Source organism: Cygnus atratus, chromosome 1, assembly GCF_013377495.2.
Source record: "Cygnus atratus isolate AKBS03 ecotype Queensland, Australia chromosome 1, CAtr_DNAZoo_HiC_assembly, whole genome shotgun sequence".
In the NCBI taxonomy this organism is placed as follows: Eukaryota; Metazoa; Chordata; class Aves; order Anseriformes; family Anatidae; genus Cygnus; species Cygnus atratus.
Window position 1 is genome coordinate 208,809,759 of NC_066362.1, and position 21,032 is coordinate 208,830,790.

Genomic DNA, 21,032 nt, shown 5'->3' on the forward strand with positions numbered 1-21,032 from the left:
GTGGCTGGAAAGCTGCCTGGCAGAGAAGGACCTGGGAGTACTGGTTGATAGTCGGCTGAATATGAGCCAGCAGTGTGCTCAGGTGGCCAAGAAGGCCAATGACATCCTGGCTTGTATCAGAAATAATGTGGCCAGCAGGACTAGGGAAGTGATTGTCCCTCTGTATTCAGCTCTGGTGAGGCCGCACCTTGAGTACTGTGTTCAGTTTTGGGCCCCTCGCTACAAGACGGATATCGAGGTGCTCAGGCGAGTCTAGAGAAGGGCAGCGAAGCTGGTGAGGGGTCTGGAGAACAAGTCTTAGCAGGAGCAGCTGAGGGAGCTGGGGTTGTTCAGCCTGGAGAAGAGGAGGCTCAGGGGCGACCTTATCGCTCTCTATAGGTACCTTAAAGGAGGCTGTAGAGAGGTGGGGGTTGATCTATTCTCCCACGTGTCCGGTGATAGGACGAGGGGGAATGGGCTAAAGTTGCGCCAGGGGAGGTTTAGGTTGGATATTAGGAAAAACTTTACCGAAAGGGCTGTTAGGCATTGGAATGGGCTGCCCAGGGAAGTGGTTGAGTCACCATTCCTGGAGGTCTTTAAAAGACGTTTAGATGTAGAGCTTAGTGATATGGTTTAGTGGAGGACTTGTTAGTGTTAGGTGAGAGGTTGGACTGGGTGATCTTGGAGGTCTCTTCCAACCTAGATGATTCTGTGATTCTGTGAATATCTGCTGGAGGGACAACCCAGCAGGGCATAAGTAATCCAGGAGGTTCCCAGAGTGTGTTAGTGATAACTTCCTTCTCCAAGCAATAGAGAAGCCAATGAGGAGAGGTGCTCCACTGGAGCTCATCCACACCAAGGAGGGGCATGTTGGGAATGGGAAGATCAAAGTCAGCCTTGGCTGCAGTGACCAGGAGATGGTGGCATTCGAGATCCGTAGGGCAACGAGGAGGGTGCACTGCATGTTCACAACCCTGGACTTCAGGAGAACAGACTTTGGCCTCTTCAAGGACCTGCTCAGAAGAGCCCTGTGGGATATGGCCCTGGAGAGGAGTGGACCCCAGGAAAGCTGGTTAGAATTCAAGGATCACCTCCTTCAGGCTCAAGAGCAGCCCATTCCAACAGCCAGGAAGCCAGGCAAAAATGCCAGGGGACCTGCATGGATGATTGAGGAGCTCCTGGCCAAACTCAAACATAAAAAGGAGGCCTACGGAGGCTGGGAGCAAGGATGGGTAACCTGGGAGGAACACAGCAGTATTGCCTGAGCAGCCAGGGATGTGGTTAGGAAAGCTAAAGCCCAGATAGACCTGAATCTGGCCAGGGATGTTGAAAAGAACATGAAGGGCTTCTATGAGTACTTTGGTGATAAAAGCAAGGCCAGGGAAAATGTGGGCCTGTTGTTGAATGAGTTGGGGACCTGATGACAGAGGACAAGAAAAAGGCTGAGGTACTGAAGCTCTTCTTTGCCTCACTCTTCACCAGGAAGACGGGCCTTCGTGAATCCCAGGTCCCTGACACACAGACACAGACACACAGACACAGATTTCTAGGTTGGAAGAGACCTCAAGATCATCGAGTCCAACCTCTGACCTAACACTAAGTACTCCACTAAACCATATCACTAAGCTCTACATCTAAACGTCTTTTAAAGACCTCCAGGGATGGCGACTCCACCACCTCCCTGGGCAGCCCGTTCCAATGCTTAATAACCCTTTCGGTAAAGAAGTTCTTCCTAACATCCAACCTAAAACTCCCCTGGCGCAACTTTCGCCCATTCCCCCTCGTCCTGTCACCAGGCACGTGGGAGAACAGACCAACCCCCACCTCACTACAGCTTCCTTTAAGGTAACTGTAGAGAGCGATAAGGTCGCCCCTGAGCCTCCTCTTCTCCAGGCTGAACAAGCCCAGCTCCCTCAGCCGCTCCTCGTAAGACTTGTTCTCCAGACCCCTCACCAGCTTGGTCGCCCTTCTCTGGACTCGCTCAAGCACGTCCATGTCCTTCCTGTAGCGAGGGGCCCAAAACTGAACACAGTACTCGAGGTGCGGCCTCACCAGAGCCGAGTACAGGGGCACAATCACCTCCCTAGACCTGCTGGCCACACTGCTTCTTATACAGGCCAGGATGCTGTTGGCCTTCTTGGCCACCTGAGCACACTGCTGGCTCATATTCAGCCGACTATCAACCAATACTCCCAGGTCCTTCTCGGCCAGGCAGCTTTCCAACCACTCATCTCCCAGCCTGTAGCTCTGCTTGGGGTTGTTGCGCCCCAGGTGCAGGACCCGGCACTTGGCCTTGTTGAACTTCATACAGTTGACCTCAGCCCATCGCTCCAGCCTATCCAGATCCTCCTGCAGAGCCTTCCTGCCCTCGAGCAGATCGACACACGCACTTAGCTTGGTGTCATCTGCAAACTTACTGAGGGTGCACTGGACGCCCTCATCCAGGTCATCGATAAAGATATTAAAGAGGACCGGCCCCAGTACTGAGCCCTGGGGGACACCACTTGTGACCAGCCTCCAACCAGATTTGACTCCATTCACCACAACTCTCTGGGCCCGGCTATCCAGCCAGTTTCTAACCCAGCGAAGCGTACGCCAGTCCAAGCCCCGAGCAGCCAGTTTCTTGAGGAGAATGTTGTGGGGAACGGTGTCAAAAGCCTTACTGAGGTCAAGGTAAACCACATCCACAGCCCTTCCCTCATCCACCAAGCGCGTCACTTTGTCATAGAAGGAGATCAGGTTCGTCAAACAGGACCTGCCTTTCATAAACCCATGCTGACTGGGCCTGATCGCCTGCTCGCCCTGCAAGTGCCGCGTGATGACCCTCAAGATAATGACCCTCAAGATAATGAGACCAGGGGGGAAATCTGGAGCAAGAAGAATGTACCCTTGGTGGAAGAGGATATGGTCAGGGAACACTTAAGCTCACCAGACACGTAAAAGTCTCCAGGTCCTCACGGGGTACCCCCACAAATGCTGAGGGAGCTGGCTAGTGTTATTGCGTGGCCATTCTCAATAATCCTTGATCAATCATGGCAACTGGGAGAAGTGCCTGAAGACTGGAGGAAAGAAAATGCCAGTCCTGTTTTCAAGAAGGGCAAGGAGAACCTGGGAAATTAGAGGTGGTCAGCCTCACCTTGATCCCGGGGAAGGTGCTGGAGCCACTCATCCTGGAAACCACTTCTAGGCACATGAAGGGCAAGAATATCATCAGGAGCAGTCAGCATGGATTCACCAAGGGAAACTCATGCTTGACCAACTTGATAAGCTTCTATGATGAAGTGACTGGCCTGATAGATGAGGGGAATGCAGTGGATGTAGTCTGCCTAGACTTCAGTAAAGCGTTTGACGCTGTGCTCCATACGATCCTTGCAGACAAGCTGGCGATGTATGGGCTGGATGGGCAGACAGTGAGGTAGATCGAAAACAGGCTGAATGACAGGACACAGAGCGCAGTGGTCAGTGGCGCGAGTAGGTTCAGTAGTCAGCAGGCTAGTTGGAAGCCAGTAACGAGTCCTGGGGGTCAATACCATGTCCAGTCCTGTTTAACATCTTCATTAATGATCTGGGTGATGGGGCAGAGTGTAACCTCAGCAAGTCTGCAGATCGCACAAAACTGATAGGGGTGGCAGATGCACCAGGGGGTTGTGCTGCCCTCCAGAGGGACCCAGACTGGCTGGAGAAATGGGATGACAGAAACGTCATGGAGTTCATCAAGAAGTGCAAAGTCCTGCCCCTGGGGAGGAACAAGTCCAGGCACCAGGACATGCTTGGAGCCCCCCAGGTAGAATGCTGCCTGACAGAAATGGACCTGGGGGGCCTGGTGGACATAAAGATGCTGAAGGGACTGCACCTTCTCTGATATGAGGAGAGGTTGAGAGAGCCGGCACTGTTCAGCCCGGAGAAGAGAAAGCTCGGGAATCTCATCAGTGTCTGTAAATACCTGAAGGGAGGGTGCACAGATGTTGGAGCCAGGCTCTTTTCTGTGGTGCCTGGTGCCAGGACAAGAGGCAGTGGACACAAGCTGGAGCACAGGAGGTTCTGTCTGAACATCAGGAAGCATTTCTTTACAGGGCACGTGACTGAGCACTGTCACAGGTTGCCCATAGGCATTGTGGAGTCAGGATTTTGGGCAGCCAGCTCTGAGTAGCCCTGCTTGAGCAGGGAGATTGGATTAGATGATTACAAGAGGTCCCTTCCAACCTCAGCCTTTGTCATTCTGTAATCTGCAGCCAAAGGCCCTTCTGAACATCCCAGAACTCCAGTCAGCTTTAGTCCTTCTGAAAGAGTGGCTCTGCTCCATCAGCCCTGCACACAGCCCTGGGACCACTGTGCAGCAGCATCTGCTACCTGACTCTTCTTTCCTGTTTGGTTCAAAACTTTGCTTGTGTACCCTGCAGCCACTTGTCAAGAGCAGCTGGGCAAAAGGGTACCCATGAGACTAATGCAGTCAAAGTAGCAGCAGTGGATGGAAAAGAGCAGCAAGATGTTGCAGGGTTAGGGAGAAAGAAACCACAGCACAAATCTCAGGGAGCTATGACTGCTTTGAGCAAAGGACGGCAGATGCTGGGAAGGTGTGCCTCTCCACACGGCATGGAGAATTGGCAGGACAAACATGGCCACTGAAGCTTTGAGGTCTTGTTATTTCACCATCCTCCTACTACCCTGGTAAGACAAGATGCAAGGAAGTGGAACCAAGGCACCACAAAGCTCTTAGGTTCTTCCAGAGCAAAGGATGGATGGAGAAGCAAAGCCGCACACTGGAGTCCTCAGCTGCATCACCTGGAGTCAAGGCTTTTCCCTCCCACAGATCCATCTAGAGGGCAACACCAGAGCCCCTTGAACACAGCCATCTTTGTCCTCCCAGCCTTACTACTGACCCCTCTACTCCCCTATGCAGTCCACAGTGCATGAACAGGACGGAGTGCTTCTCAGCAGCCATTCTCTGGCTATCCTCCTGATCTCCAGCAAGCACAGTCAGCAGGCAGGGAGCTCATCTGGAGCCCTGCCCCGGCTGGATCTCTGCTACGCACATGTTACGCTGTGGCTTTGGCAAACATCTGGCTCTGGGCTCCCGCCCCTCAGAGTGACGGCTCTTGGTGGGAGAGGAGGGGAGGCTGGCGCCAGTGTGGTCAACGATCCCACGCACGGCTCCCTTTGCCTGAGTGTGTGCCAGGCGTCCTGCCCTCCCCAGCCCTGGCACAGCTGCTGACCAGCTAAAAGCAGCCAGGGAGCGGCCACGGCTGCTATTTCAGGAGCTGTCTCTGGCTCCCGGGTTGCGTCTCAGCCTCCTGCATACTCAGGCCTCAGGGGAGTGTGTGGGGTCAGGGTTCGGCCCTTGTGATTGTCCAGCACGCGTGGCTGAGGCGAGGGTCAGACCCTGAGGCTGTGGGGTGTGCCACGTCCAGGGAGACCCCTCTGCACAGCTGCAGTCACTGCATGCCTGCACCGCTGGCTCCTGCAGCCCAGCAGCTACAGGACATGGTGAGGCTCTGGCTGGCAGCTCCACAGCCACAGCCAAGGCATGGGCAGATGCAGGGCTGCTGTATCCATATGCAGACAGGTATGGAGCACAATGGCAGATTGTGACATCCAAAAATTGAAAGTGATGGGGCAAAGCCCTTGGTTTTGAGGAGGAAGGGAAGCAGTTTAATCAAAGACACTGTCAGGGTGATAAGACTGTGGTGGAGGGTGAGGCTGGGCAACTGGCTACAGGAACCTGAGGGTGAGTACAAACTTTCTGGGAGTCCCAGTACCTCCAGGAGCAGGGGCAAAGTAAGGAGCAGAAAGAGTAGGAGAAAGGCTCACACACAAGCACCCAGATGTCTGCTCTCTTAGAGCAGCAAGGAGTTACAGGGCACTGGGAACCTCAGCAGAGCAGAGGAGTTTGGGCGTTGAGCAGGGAGGGCAGAAGTCACGACCCTGCAAAGGAAGAGTGCTCAAGGGAGCTCGAGTTGGGCAGCAGCAGTGCAGGGTAGGAAGTGACCTGCTGGAGGGCACTGATGCCAAGGACTCCAGAGAAGGGTGCTGAGCTGAGCTTTGGCTGCACAGAGCTCAGCTAGCGAGAGCTTACAGAGTGGGTCTGCACAGCAGGATGGGACATGACGATGCAAGACATGCAGGTGATACTGAAGCTTGGGGCAGCAGAGTAGGGAGCAGGACAAGCAGGGGAACACCAGGCAGGAATGGGGAGCAGGAAGAGGCTGGGGTGCCTGCCCCATGGCCATGCCCATGAGGGAGAGCACTGTCAGTGAGATCTGCCCTGGGGGCAAAACAGCGAGGGTCCCTGGGGGGCAGATGACAGCAGCTGGCAGCAGCCAAGGGGTGTGGAAGAACAGGAGGGAGCAGAGACTGAGGGAAGGGGAGGGGGAGTATGCTGGCAGGCTGGGGCTCCGGGAGGGGAGGAGCAGTGCCGGGCACTTTGGGGGATCAGTGTGCACAGGTGTGGGGCTGTGGGCAGCATGGAGGAGGGAGGGTGTGAGCAAGGACTATAGGAGGAAGGGGAGTTCTAGGGGGGCTGGGGCCAAGCAGAGGTGAGGGAAGAGGGGCAGCTGTGAGGGGGCTGGAGATCAGCGCAGAGGAAGGAGGGAGCTGTGGAGGGGGCTGGGGGAGGAGCAGAGTATGGGGGAAGAGGAGCGCAAGGGGCTGGGGCCTCTCGGCTGCAGTGGAAAAGCTGCTGCAGCTCCAGGGGAAATGCTACTTGAATTAATCATGGCGCTGGCTGCTGTGCCAAGCCCAGGAGGAGGCTGCTGGCAGCGCAAGGAAATAACTTTCACAGGAATTTGGAACAAATGCAGCTCTTCTGGCGGTAACAACAGCACTCACCTCCCCCACAACCTCCCCATGTACCAGCATCTCCCCCATGTCCCCAGTCCCTCTATACCCCCAGACTCGCTCTCCTAGAAGCATGATGCACTCCCTCTCCTCATGCTGATCCCTAAGGAGCTCACAGGCATCTCCCGATCTTGTCTCGGGAAACTTGTCTTCTTGTTTCAGAGCAGGAGGAGGCCTGTTCTATGTCGTGCAAAGGTCTGAAAATAGGTTAATGCTAAATCCCTTGTCCCAAGAAAATGAATGAATGTAACGATGTCCTTCCACCACTCTCTCTGTCAGCAAAGTCAGTGAGTATTAGTCCTCCTGCTGCTCCAGTCCCAATGTGTGGCTACTCGCTGTGTCCTCTCACAGCTGTCCCCTTCAGTACCATAACTGATGCATCAGGATTATCCCTCAGGACTCTCTTTTTGTAATACAGTTCCTGCAGCCTGATCTAGCTTAGAGCACTTCATGCAGGTCATGGTGCAGCCCCAGAGGCTGTCCCAGTGCTGTGCATGCAGCATAGCCAGTCCCACAGAATCACAAATCAGTACTCAAACTTAAAAGCTCATCAGACCTGTCCTCAAAATTTTAAGATATGGATATACGTTGCATGTGTTGCTGGTCAGCTTTTGATTGGTGATGTTCTTCTTCCCCAACAATTGTGTGTATGGGTGCAAGGGAAATATGTAAACCCTGACTCCAAAATTATTAATATTGGATCTATGCAAGAATCAATAATCCACCATCTCATCTCATTCACATTTCAGTCAAATCAGCCACCACTCACAACATGGGGGTTACACAGCTCTCTCTGTGCTTTACAGTGGCTGCTAGAGGACAGACAATACTTGATTTAGCATGAAAAGTTAGAAAGGCCCAGAAAGACAATATCTGACCATGCATGCAGCTTGCTGGTACAAAGTCAATCCAACAGAATATTTAAAGCAAATTTAAGCCAGCAGGGTGAATTTATACCAGAACAGTGCTTTGCATCATATAACTATAGCACTTGAATGTGGTCCAATGAGCCCTAAAGCATCTATACTATCAACTCATGGCCACAGAGAAACAGAGACAATCAATTATTGACTATCCCTTGCTCTCTTGCCTGACGTTGCTGTGTCCACTGATTCCCTGGGCTCCTTCTCTACTGGCATTTCTCTCTTGTCTGAGACTTGAACTGTGAGTTTGCTGTTTCCTTTGGCTAGGGCTTATGCAGAGTCTGCTACCGTGAGACCTGGCCCATGATAAACAAAAGTAATAAACAAAGTTATGAGATTCCTTTTTTCTCTGGAGCTCAGGCCAGCAACCTGTTCTGCTCAGCCCTGTTCGTACACCAAACACGAAGACCAACCTGGAAGAGCGGATGGGGTGTGCGGGCATGCAGGAGACCTGCAGCTAGTCTCTCCTGGTCACTCACCTTGACTCCGTGCTTTCCCATCATTCTGTCCTGCCCACAGAGGGCAGATATCAACATCTGAAAATAGACCTGGTCCTCCCAAGGTTTCTTGCTTAGAAATATGGTGGTCCAATGGAGAACCAAACCCTTTTTCTCGTGCTGGCCTTGGCAGCTGTGTCCTGCACATCATGCTGGCAGTGCCTGCCCATGGTCTGGGCTCTTGTGAGTATTACATGGGTCTGGACCAAATCCAGACCTCACCACAGACCCTTTCACCTCCTGAGGCAGGACAAGCCCTGATGCTTGGAGGTCACAGACAGATGGAGTCAAGCAGGGGGCACACAGGGGCTGACATGAGCAACCCCATGGGACATGGTGCCGGCTGCTGGCCACTGTTGACCCCAATGGCTCCTTGGAAGACTCTTCTGCGGGAGGGGTGGCTTGAACTGGCAGGACAGCCTCAAGACCTAGGCTCCCCACCCCAGATTTGCCCAGCTCCCCGACCTGGCCCACTCCAGCCACGGCCCGGTGCCTAGCCGGCAGCCTGGCCAGCCTCCTTTCCCATCCTCTCACGTTTCCCGGCTCAGAGGAAGCAGCAGCAGATGTGTGAGCTGTTTGCTTTGTGCTGGGGCCACGCGGGAGTTACCTGCACTCAGCCCAGACGCACTGCTTCCAAACGAAACATGAGGGCTGAGCCAAGACCATCGAAATCTGGCCAAACCCTCAGTTGCTGCTGGCCTCCGGGCCAGCGCCTCCCCCTGTGCTGTGCAAGCCGGGCTGGCCCCCACGCTGCACTGGTCCTCACCGTGGCCAGGCCCCGCACACCCAAAGAGCTTCTTCATGCCATCCCTGTGGCTCTGCGCCACCCCAGCTCCTCTGTGGATCCCGCTCTCCCTCCTGCCTCTCCCCATGCTTGTGGCCAGGAGCCCAGCTGCCATCACCAATTGCGTTTCCAGAACACCTTCCTGCCCAGCAAGCAGCACTGAGCCGGATGGCACAGAGGAGAGGGGACGTCCCCCTAGGGCTGCTGCAGCCAAGATGTCCCTGTGCACACCTGGGGCCTCCACACTCACCAGAGCTGCTCCACCCCTGCCCTGGCCCTGAGCTCACTCCCACCCTTGGCCCCTGCCCCATCTCTATCCCCAGCCCTGGCCCTAGCCCCACCCCACCCACCTGGGACAAGGCAGCGTGTTGCCCTGCACAGACCTTCAGAGTCATACAAATGGCATCACTGCTATGCACCCACAGAACCTGATAGAGGTGCACGAACCCTTCAGGCCTCACCTGAGACCTCTTACTGCTCAAAGGCTGATGCAGCGTGTGCATCTCAGTTCAAATTCCGAAGATGCTGCTTCCAAGGTAATATAACAATAGCAATCATGCATAATTAATGCTAATATTCACAACTAGCCTTTCAAACACTGATGAACTTCACCTAATCATCTCACAGGGGTAGAGAGAAGTTAGCAGCTTCCTACAGATTTGACCCTTGTTCCTGAGCACCATTTCTAGTATCCTGGCCTGCAAGGCTGCTCCACCCTTGTTCCAGCAACGCCTTGTACAGTGGGGCACAATGTTAGCTGATGCCAATGAAGTGCTTTGCACAAAGGAATTCCTTGAGATTTGCCCACAATATCAGCGATATCACTCAGTACTTGAATGCAGAAAGGGTGTAACGCTGTTCTGCCCCATTTCCCACTCGCACTGAGTAGGGATTTCTCTGTTCTAGCATTCCTGCTGCCATCAGGACCTATCTAAGCCATGAAAACTGCACTAAACATCCTTCAGTGGCAGGTCTCCCATCCCAAACCTCTCACAGCCTTGGCTGTGCCCTCCTCAAAATCAACTCCTGAAAGTTGTACCTACCTGTAAGAAGCAGGTCCCAACAGGGGTGTTCTCCTTTAGGGACACATTGTAGAAATTACTCCTGAACACTGGCTCATTGTCATTGACATCCTGTAGGGCCACATGCACCACGGCTGAGGAAGAGAGGGCAGGAGTTCCCCTGTCCGTGGCCAGCACTGTCAACTGAGGTTGAGGATCCTTCTCATAATCCAGTGGAGCAGCAGTAGTGATGATACCTGTAGCAGGATCAATGGCAAACCAGCTGGAGTGGGTGTCATGGCCATGCATGATACTGTACCGCACCTCCCCATTGGGACCCTGGTCTTTGTCTCGAGCTGTCACTTGCAGGACAAAGCTGCCTGGGTACACAACCTCAGGAATGCTCTGTTTGTACTCCTGTTGGTCAAAGAGTGGAGGGTTGTCATTGATATCCACCACCTGCAGCACAAAGGTTGATTCTGCCCGGAGTGGAGGTGTTCCTGAATCAGTAGCTGTCACCCGCAAATCATAGGAGTCTCTTTCTTCACGATCCAGAAGCTGGTCCACACAGATAAGGTAGATGATGTTGTCCTTGGTAGTGAGGGCAAACTTACCATCCCCTCCCTCCAGTGTGACATTGACATTGGAGTATTCACCATAATCTGGGTCAGAAACAGAGATGCGGGCCACATACTGTCCGGGCTGGGCTCCCTCAGAGATCTGAGGGGAGCCATCTTCACTCAGAAAGATGATAGTCATGGTGGGCTGGTTGTCATTGTAGTCACGCACATGAATAGTGACAAAAGCTGTAGTGACCTCAGGATGGACAGCCTTATCCCGTGCCTGTACCACCAGCTCATGTACCTTCCTGACTTCATAGTCCAGACCCTTGTTGAGCTTGATGACTCCAGTTCGGGAGTCAATGGTGAAGTACTGGTCAGGATCACTCTGTCGACGGTTGATCTCATAAACCACATCCCCATTTTCTCCTTCATCTGCGTCAGAGGCAAAGACCTGAAGGATGCTGCTGCCAGGTTTCAAATTCTCTGATATAAGAGTATGATAGCGGCTCTGGTTGAAGGTAGGAGCATTGTCATTGATGTCCTGGATAGATATATCCAGCATCATCTGGGTGCTCCTGGGAGGGGAGCCACCATCATAGGCTTCCAAAAGCAAGGAGTATGATGATTGGTTCTCCCGATCTAAGACATTGCTGACCACCAGATCCAAATACAAGACCCCATTGGGTCCTCGCCGTGTTTCCAAGCGGAAGGCCTGCCCCACATTGTCACCCTTAATCACATAGCCTTGGGTATTCAGCAGGCCACTGTCAGCATCAAAGGCTGGGTCCAAGGAAAATCTGCTGCCAATGGGTGTGTGCTCTGGAATCTGGAAGGTGCTGTGTTGCTTGGGAAAGGCTGGAGCATGATCATTGATGTCATTAACTTGGATATTCACTTCTACTGTGATGCCCTCTGGAGTAACAGCAATGAAGCTGTAACGGTCCCGGGTCTCTCGGTCCAGGACACGGGCTGTTTTGATGATACCCGTGTTCTCATCTATTCCCAAGTCAGTGGCAACACCACTGCCCTCCTGTGCTGATATAAAATACATGTAGGCACTGGTACCGGGTGGCAGGCCAGCACTGATGTCCCCAATGATGGTGCCAGCTGGCTGCTCCTCATCTATTTGTAGATCCAGGGTACCCAGGACGGCAGAGCCCTTCCCTGCTCTCAGGCCCCCAAGGATTAGCAGCTCCAGCAGAAGCATGGCTGACCCCTTCATATGCTCCATTACTAGGGACTTGCAGAAGGTTGCTCGATCTTCTTTGCAGTATGCTTTAATCCTGCAAGGAATGCAGACCAGAGGTTGGTTAAGAGGGAGCAGCAAAGGAAGGACAAAAGAAAAACATGAGGAGGGAAAGCCTACCAGGTATCTCCTGCCTGATTGCTCTCTATCACTTATCCCTCATGAGATAAAAAAGTGTTAGAGCAGAGGGTGCCCAGAATGAAGGCCTAGGATAGCACCTTAAGTCAGATAAGCAGAGCACACCTGACCTCTTGCTGAGGTTACTAGCTGGTACCCTATCACATAAGCTATTTTCTACACAGCCAAGCATTCTTCCCAACCACCAGCTCTCCTGGCAACACTGGAGCCAGCTGCCCTACAGCAGAGGGTTCCTGTGCCTTTAACAGCTGAATGTTTCCTGTGAGGCTGAGAAAGGCTGTCTGCAAGACCACAGAGGTTTTTGGACAAGCAGCAGCCTAGCACCTCTCTATACTGAAAAATACAATCTTAAACTGGGAGAGAGCCCAACAAGTGACCCTGCTGAATCCCCCCTCTCCAGTAGCATGCTTTTCAGGACAACAGGGATTTAGGCTCAAAAAAATGTGAAGTGCAAATCGGGTGTCCCTAGAAGGGAGCAGCAGAACTGGAGTGGGCTTACATCCAGTGAACAATAAATCAGAATGGCTCTATTGCAAAGGACATACCCACAGCTGGGAATGCCCAGGATAAAATCCTGTCCTCCTAGGGCAGACAGGGCCCATTGTTTGGCCTGGCACAGAGAGCTGTGGATGCCCAAGCTGGTACCATGGAGGGTGGTGGTGGTACAGTAGGAACGCAGCAACTCCCTCTGAACTGCCAGCTGCTCTGGCTCCTTCCCCGTCCCACACCCTCCCCTGCTCACTCTCCTCCTTTGTCTCCTTCTCACTGCTCCTTGCTCATTCTGGCTCCTTCACTCCATTTCCCCCTGCTGTAGCTTCATTTCACTGCAGCAGTGGGGGAGGGACGAGCAGGGAGGAGCAGCTCCCTGCAGCAACACCACTACTGGACACGCTGGACACACTCCCGGTGCCCAAAGGCAGTCAGCCCCCAAGGGCTCTGCCCACCCTCCCTGCGAGTAGCCAAAGCAACTCAGCAGTCAAGGAGCTTGTGAAGAACACCAGCCCCAGTGCTGCTTTTAGCCCCCGGTAAACGAGGCTTAGTGGTCTGCAGGGATGGCGGCAGCATGAGCTCACACTTGGACTCTCTTGAAAGCATTTGCTGCTGGTCCCATAACCACACTCAGGAGCTGCTCATGTCAGACATAGGACGGCAGGAACCTCCCTGTCTTGGGGGACGGAGGTGGCTGATACTGCCTTAGTTTAGGGACTAAGAATGGCAGCCCTTGGTCTACAGAACCCTACAGCAGTGTTAACCCTTTCCAGGGGATGTAGTATGGTTATTCTTTGGTCTTCTTTTCCACCTCAGGACATCAGTTTAGGCTGATTTTTCCTGTGGAAATCTTGGGTTAGTGACAGAAATAAAATTTTTAAAAAGTGTTTTCTTCGTATAAAGAAGTATCTGTTTACTTCAATGGGCTATACGAACTAGAAACCTATGTATACACCTGGTGCCTGACATCATCCATGGCAAGTAAAGCCATGCACTGTTCTTGCACCTAGCAAACATGAATCCTCATTATCCTTCAGGAGCAGAAGTAAAAAAAAGTTACATGTACTTGTGGGCTGCTAGCTGGTGACCTACACCAATTCAGTGGTCCTGGACAGGTTCATCTCTTTCTATTGGAATTAATTAAATTTCTACAGCTGAAGGGGTAACTAAACACATCCGGAACTGGAGGAATGGGGCCCAAGTTTGCTTCTGTGATGAAACTGCATCATCCTAACTGTGACCCAGTTGCCCAGGTCGTGGGAAGGTTCAAGGCAGAGGGCTCAAAGCCTTGGTAGGTGAGTAGATGAAAACTTAAGGAAAAGAAGGGTAGAAAAACTAGTAGACAGACATACAGAGAGAGGCAATGAGGCGATCTCTGTGGCTGAGGACAGGAGTAAGCTGAAAGGTCTTGGATAGTGCCCAGCACAGATCAGGGCACAGATATGGGAACCAAAAAAAAAAAAAAAAAGGTTTGATTATTAATATGGCTCTTGGGAAGCAGAAGGGAGTGCAGTGAGGCTTTGTGGGCTGCTTGCATGGAGGCAGGGAAACTGGTGAAGTCAATCTGGGGAGTGCAAAGAGCAGTTGAGGGCACTGGGACAGCTGAGGAACAGAGACTAGGGTTCTTGGGGTGAGGAACAAGCATTCTTGGGGTGATGAAAGTCTGTGTGAACTTCTCCCTTTCTATCCTCCCTGGATGCATATGGGTAGGTTCAGAGCCTAGCTACCTCTCAGGCAAAAGACGAAACTGCAGGTTGCCAGATTGCACGAGTCCATGGTACTAACAGCCCTCTGTTCCTATGAAGTTTGCAGGCTTGGGTCGGCAAGGAAGACAGACGGCAGTGACCTCAGTGCATGCAGAGTCACCAAATCCAAACAGCTGCTTCCAATTAGCAGATAGCTCAGTGCTAGGGGCTGGCTCAACTGGTCCAGGCCCAGCCTGTGTAACGTGAGCCAGACTGCCCTGCTCCCTCTCTGTCCCTCCCACCACTGGGCACTGAGTTCCCTAGTAACAATTGGCAGCAGAAACCTCTGAAAAATACTGTTAGCATCACAATCTGTCCAAGGAGGAGACTGGGGTCCAGAGCCAAGTAAGGACGCTGACAGGAGGGGTGCTGCAGTATACAGAGGCATCCCCAGGCCTAGGGTTGATATGCCAGGGCACCAGGAGAGCCAAGCCTAGGCTTATGAGATGTCACATTTAGAAAAAAAAAAGATAAGGAGTTACAGAAGGGCCAATGCATACATCCCTGTCTGCCTACCAGTGGCATCAGATCTCATGTCAGCCATGAGGATGGGAAAGCAGGCCTACACTGGCCCCAGCAGAGAAGCTAGAAATGCGCCCACTGTGCATGCCACAAACAGATGTCAGAGCGCTTGCTGTGCAAAAGCTCCATCAAAGCTGCAGATGCTGCTGATGCCATACCCAAAGCCTCACATGAGAGGCCATGACTCATATAATGATGTTTTTGAGACTCCAGTCCAGATCAGGAAGGATGTAGAAGCCTGTTTAATCTTTGCTGAGTACCACTCCGCTTTCCTGGCACATGTTCTTCTCTTCTACATTCACACAGGTCTCTCTGAAGACTTTCAGATTCTCTGCCTTCAGAGATAGACACAGTCCAGCCTCACTTGCAGTGCAGCCCAAGGCTAACAACTCACTTTCAACCTCTATTGTCTACCATGACCTACAGTTAAGATGCCTCCTGGCCATCCCATCTCCTCCCACCTGGCCCTCCTGCACCAGCATTTCAATCCCATTCCCTATAGCTCGCTCCCTGCCCTGCCACACAGCTTTATTTCCCTCTAATATCAGACCCAAGTAATGATGAGTCTCATGAGGATGCAATCAAGCTCCACTTCATCCCTGGTGTATCCCATTTCTGTGCCACGCCAGGGCTCCCTTCAGCCTGTCTTGTCTCTGAAAACACTCCCCAACAAAGGAAGCATCTCTAATAAAAGTTCCTCACGCACTAGCCAGTTCCCACAGTCTCGGCCCACAAGCATCTGAGCACAGGCTGGGCCCCTGCCATAGTATATGCCCACGGCAGAGGTGGCCCATGTCCTTGGCTGCTTGCTGTCCAGTGGGTTCCCTGGTCACTGGCACTCCCAGGCTGCCAGTCTTCTCTGTCACTCAGAGCTCCTGGGCCGTTTGACCCCGTGCTGTTGGGGCCCCTGGCCCCTCAGGGACTCCCAGACGTCGGGCGCCCCCCCGCCTGCTGGTGCTCCCGGTCCCCGTGCACAGCCCTATTCCCTGGTGCTCCTGGGACGCCCTGCACGGTGCAGTCCCCGCGCCGGAGCTATGCCAGCTCCGGCCCCGGCCCCGGCTCTACTCGGGCCCGCAGCCCCCGCCCGGCGCCTCCGCGGCTCCTTCGCCGTGACCACTGAGCGCCCGCCCCGCGGCGGCTCTGCCTCTGCGGCGGCACCCCCGGCGCCCGCGCCCGCACCGTCCCGCTCGTCCGCTCCCAGCGCCGGCCCCGCTGCCGTCGCGCCGCGGGCGAGGCCGGTCCAGCCACGGATCCGCGGTGCTGCGCCGCGGGCGCCCCCGCCCCCCCGCCCACCCCCCCCCCGCCTCATTGTCTGCGCAGCGGAGGCAGAACAAAGCGCCCGGTCCCGGTCCGGCCCGGCCCGCCGTGCGGCGATGCGGACGTGCGGAACACCGGGCGAAGGCGGCGGGGCAACGGGCGCGGGTCGGTCCCCGGCGCTGGCACTTACGCCGTGCGTCCCGCGCTGGCGGCGCTCACATCCCGCAGGATACGGCCCCGGCGAGACGCCCCGCAGCTGCTCCGCTACCCCGGTGCTGCGGTATCCCGGTGCTCCGGTGCCGCAGCCGCTCCGTTACTGCTGGCCGCTCCGGTACCTCCGGCGCTCCGGTGCCCTCCGGTGCCGCGGCCCCCGCGGTGCTGCGGTGTCCCGGCCTCCCGCTGCCGCGGCCGTCCCGCTGCCGCAGCCGCCCCGCGGAGAGCTCGGCGGCAGGCGGCGGGTCGGCGCTGCCTCGGCGCGGAGGCTCCTGCTGAAACCCGACCCAGCGCCGCCCTCAGCCCCTCGCTCCCCCCGCCGCCCCCATCCCCGCCCCGCCACCGGAGCGCGCCGGCGGAGCGCGGCCCCGGAGCGGCCCCGTGCCGGGAGCCGTGGCGGTGGGACGGTGTGGCTGGACAGGGAGCACGAAGGGGCCAAGAGAGCAGCGGCGGGGAGAGGGGCTGCCCGGAGGGGGAGGAAGGGCTGCAGCCGGGATAAAGAGAGATGGGGAGGAAGCAGTGGGCGCCGGGGGCCCGGGGAATGGGAAGGGGTAGGAAGGAGCAAAGCGCAGGGAGGTGGTGCGATGGTACGGGACAGAGGGCTGGGCAGAAGGAGATGGAGAGAGTCGGTGGGTGGCATTGCAAGGATGTGGGGACAGGATCACAGAGGCACAGCCTGTTCTCTGGTCTTTACCACAGCTACTTTCTCAAGTGCAGGGCCCAGGGTACAAGATTCTGTAACCTGCTAACACCTTGTCTCACATCAGGGCTTGTAATGTCTGGGCTGGACAGTACTTATCTGTAGTGCCTGCCATGCAAGTGATTGGGGCCCCACTAGTCTATACTAAGCCAGAAAACAGGACAAGAGTGGGTTACTGTCAAGGCTGCTCCACTAGCGGATGGCTCCCTGTTTTAGCCAAGCATTGATTTGGGAGCTAATATTGTTCAGTATCTTCATATCTATGATGACACGAAGTGCAAATTTTCAGGTGGTACTTAGGAGGGGCATCTGATATGTTGCACAGCAGAACTTCAATCCAGAGAGAAGTTTTAAGAACTGAGTCAGCAGAAGCCTCATTAAGTTCAATAAAAGTACAAAGCTCTGCACCTGAGGCAGAACAACCACATAACTGGTACAGGCTGGGAACCAACTGGCTGAGTTGCAATCCTGCTGAAATCTACATGGAGTTGGGGTGGACACTGAATGAAGTCAATAGTATGCTTTCATTGCAAAGAAGGCAATCAACACACTGCAACATTAGGAGAAGGGCAAGCAGCAGGTCACAGGAAAAAGTCATCCCCCTCAGCCTGGCATACGGGGAAGCCACACCTGGACACCTATCTACATTTTTGGTTCCCTCCATTCACGAAGGATATTGAAAAACTGTAGGAGATAGTTAGGGGCCTGGCACACAAATTTATATGGACAGACTAAAGAAGCAACCCTAGCTGTACATACAGACTTGGGGATGAGAGGCTGGAGAGCAGCCCTGTGGAAAGGAATCTGGGGGTACTGGTTGTCATCAATTTGAATCTGAGTCAACAGTGTGCCCTGGCAGCCAACAGGGCCAATTGTGCCCTGGGGTGCCTCAGGCATGGCACTGCTAGCTGGTCAAGGAAAGGGATTGTCCCACTCTGGTCTGCCTGGTGCAACCTCACCTTAAGCACTGCATGCAGCTTTGGGCACCACAGCATAAGAAGGGCATAAAACTATCAGAGAGAAGCCAAAGGAGGGCTATGAAGAAGACGAAAAGTCTGAAGGGCAAGGCATACGAGGAGTGGCTGAAGTCACTTGGTTTGTTCAGCCGAGAGAAGAGGAGACTGAGGGGAGGCCTCATGGCGGCCTACAGCTTCTTCACGAGGGGAGAGGAGAGGCAGGTGCTGATCTCTTCTCTCTGGTGACCAACAATAGGACCCAAGGGAATGGCATGGAGCTTCATCAGGGGAGGCTAAGGCTAGATGTTAGGATAAAGTTCTTCACTGAGAGGGTGGTCAGGCACTGGAACAGGCTCTCCAGAGAAGTGGTCACGGCACCAAGCCTGGTGGAGTTCAAGAGACACTTGGACAATGCTCTCAGACATACGGTCTGATTTTTGGGTGGTCTTGTGTGGAGCAAGGAATTGGACTCGATGATCCTTGTGGGTCCCTTCCAACTCAGGATATTCTATGATTCTATTATGCTGTGATTCTAAGCAGTGCTTGCTTAGTCTGGTGATAAGTATGCTAAGGGGCTTTGTAATGGCATCCTACTGCTAGCTGAAGGACAGGTAAAAAAATGACAGAGCCAAATGCTTCTTCATAGTGGTAGACAACAGAACAAGAACAATCACCATAATTACAGCTTGTGATATTCAGAGTGGACATTAGGAGAAGTTTCTTCAATCGGGGAGCTGTGCAACACTGGAAAAAGCTATTTACACAGACTGAATCTCCACCCTTGCAAGTTTTCAAGGCAGATCTGACCTAGTATTGTTGACAGTCCTGATTCAAATGAGAGGTTGGACTATGCACCTCTGGACATCCCTTTTAACAGTGAAGGAATAGTCTACTATGAAATTACAGTTTTCATACCATTTCTATTATAAATAGAAATAATTTTTTATCTATCCTTAATAATATCTTTTTTCTTTTATGATGTTCTAGTCACCCTCTATACTCACAAGGCCTCTTTACATTATTTCACTGATCAACCTTATCAGTATAACTTCCTCCCTGAAGACCTGCAAAAAATGAAATAGATGAGCTCCAAAACTGCATCTTGAAAAAACAGTGCATTCCCTCAAGTCTAGAAGTTCTGATTTACTGATAATCTTGCTATTTTTTTTGCCAGTCTTATACATCTTACAGTTTTTTTATTAATTTCTGTCTTCTCCACCTGAACAAATAATTTCTCATGTGGCATTATAGCATTGCAGTTCAGATAGTCTGATCTACCTTTTTTCCTGCTCCCCCTAAAAGATCACTTATAAAAAAAGTCGTCTAATGTGCTAGTCTGACAAACTTGCTGGATTTTATCACATTTGCCATTTCACAGAATCACAGAATCGCATAATCACAGAATAGGCGGGGTCGGAAAGGACCTCTGAAGATCATCTAGTCCAACCCCACTACCAAGCAGGATCACCTAGAGCATGTTGTGCAGGACGGCAGCCAGGCGGGTTTTGAATATCTCCAGAGAAGGAGACTGCACAGCCTCTCTGGGCAACCTGCTCCAATGCTCTGTCACCCTCGCAGTAAAGAAGTGCCTCCTCATATAGAACTGGAACCTCCTGTGCTTCAGTTTGTGCCCATTGCCTCTCATCCTGTCGCTGGGCACAACTGAAAAGAGACTGGCTCCATCCTCTCAACACCCTCCCCTCAGATATTTATATACATTAATGAGGTCTCAAATTTATTGTCATCTTATCAAAATCTACACTGAAACCCCTGTAAACTTGTACAAGCAATCTGCATTTGCCTAGATCATTCACTTCAGTCCTTTCTTCAGTATCTGTGATGTTTGTTATTCTTCAGTCCCTTGACATCAACTCTGATCATTAAACACTTCTCTTCTTAGACCAGCAATTCTTACACAAATATCACCTCTAGCTAGAGATGGAAATTGGTCCTTTTTGTCTAATTCTAATAAATTAGAATTTATTACTATATATATTTTTGAGCCCCTTGGCAAGGGAGGGGAGAACAGGCCCATATCATGTGCTTGGACTTTAAGAGAGATCTTGGACAGTCTTTCTGATGTGCAGGTATCCTTGGAGCTGCATGTGTCCAGGTAGAAAATGTGAGTCGAGCTATGCTTTGCAAGTGCAACTAAGACACAGAAGCAAGAGTAGAAGTATGCTATTCAACTATATAAGACAGAAGATGACTGGTAGTAGTAAGGGTTGGGACAGGACTATAAGGCTCCCAGCTGTATCATGCATTTTGATAGAATTATTAGTGATGAGGAAACCAGATTACGGAGAAGGGAGCAAAATTTGAAGATGATTAACTTATCTGGATTAATCAGTGCTTTGGTGAACTTCAGAAATAACTTAGGGACTGGTGCGATATGGCACACTGAAGTCAGTAGTGAACAAAGCATAGCTGGAAGGCAGCACAGAAAACATGTTGTCTGCATGCTTTGTGTTTCTCTAGCTCTATAGGCAAATACTGCAGAGTCATGTGATGCCTCATGCCTATCCCTCATGTCACTGTTCTGCCACTACAATGACCTTGATCCTGGAGTCCCACACATCCCTACCCCAGAATTGACTTTGCATGTTCCCACCCTCATCAACAGCATGTGGAGAGTGGTCTGGCAGCTTAGCACCTTCCTGCTAGATGGCATTGTACGGTGTCTTGCTGCTAAACTAGATAGAAGCAATCTGGCAGATAGCCCAGGAGGACTGATTAAGTTGCTGGGCTTCCACTCTTGCATGTTCGAGTCTGGCTCGGAAGTCCCAAACAGGAAATCCTTCTAGGATGTGCTTAGGCTCCGACTCTCGGATGTTCACAGCAAGCAAAGGCTTCCTGCATTCAGAATGGAGGTTAAAAATAAAAGAAATCGGGCACCTGCTAGGAGCATACACGGCAAAGAGGGGTAGGATGTGGGGGTCAGGGGTACAGCTCTCTCTAAGACATGCATAAGTGTTTTCAGTTGAGTTCCCAAGTCTAACTGTGCCATTTGGAATGCCTTTGAAATCCATGAAGGATATGGAAAGAGATGCAAGGTCATTTCACCTGGAAAACAGCACTGTTATCTCAGCTTTGTGGCTTTATATTCACAGCCTGGTTAAAAAGAAATGCTGCTGTGGCATTGATGCTAGATATAACCTGACTAGCTGGATTTGAACCTTACAGTG

General features: G+C 52.6%; 1 protein-coding gene across 1 annotated transcript in view; it reads right to left on the reverse strand.

Annotated features, from left to right (window-relative positions):
• DCHS1 (dachsous cadherin-related 1) overlaps positions 1-16,433 on the reverse strand; it is a 59,046-nt gene extending 42,613 nt beyond the window's left edge. Inside the window, exons 1-2 of the mRNA XM_035569490.2 lie at positions 16,169-16,433; positions 10,061-11,864 (exon numbers count right to left, since the gene is read on the reverse strand). Of these exons, the coding sequence (XP_035425383.1) occupies positions 10,061-11,812 (1,752 nt within the window). The 5' untranslated portion in view covers positions 11,813-11,864; positions 16,169-16,433. The remainder of the gene's footprint in view (positions 1-10,060; positions 11,865-16,168) is intronic.
• Positions 16,434-21,032: the final 4,599 nt, after the last annotated feature.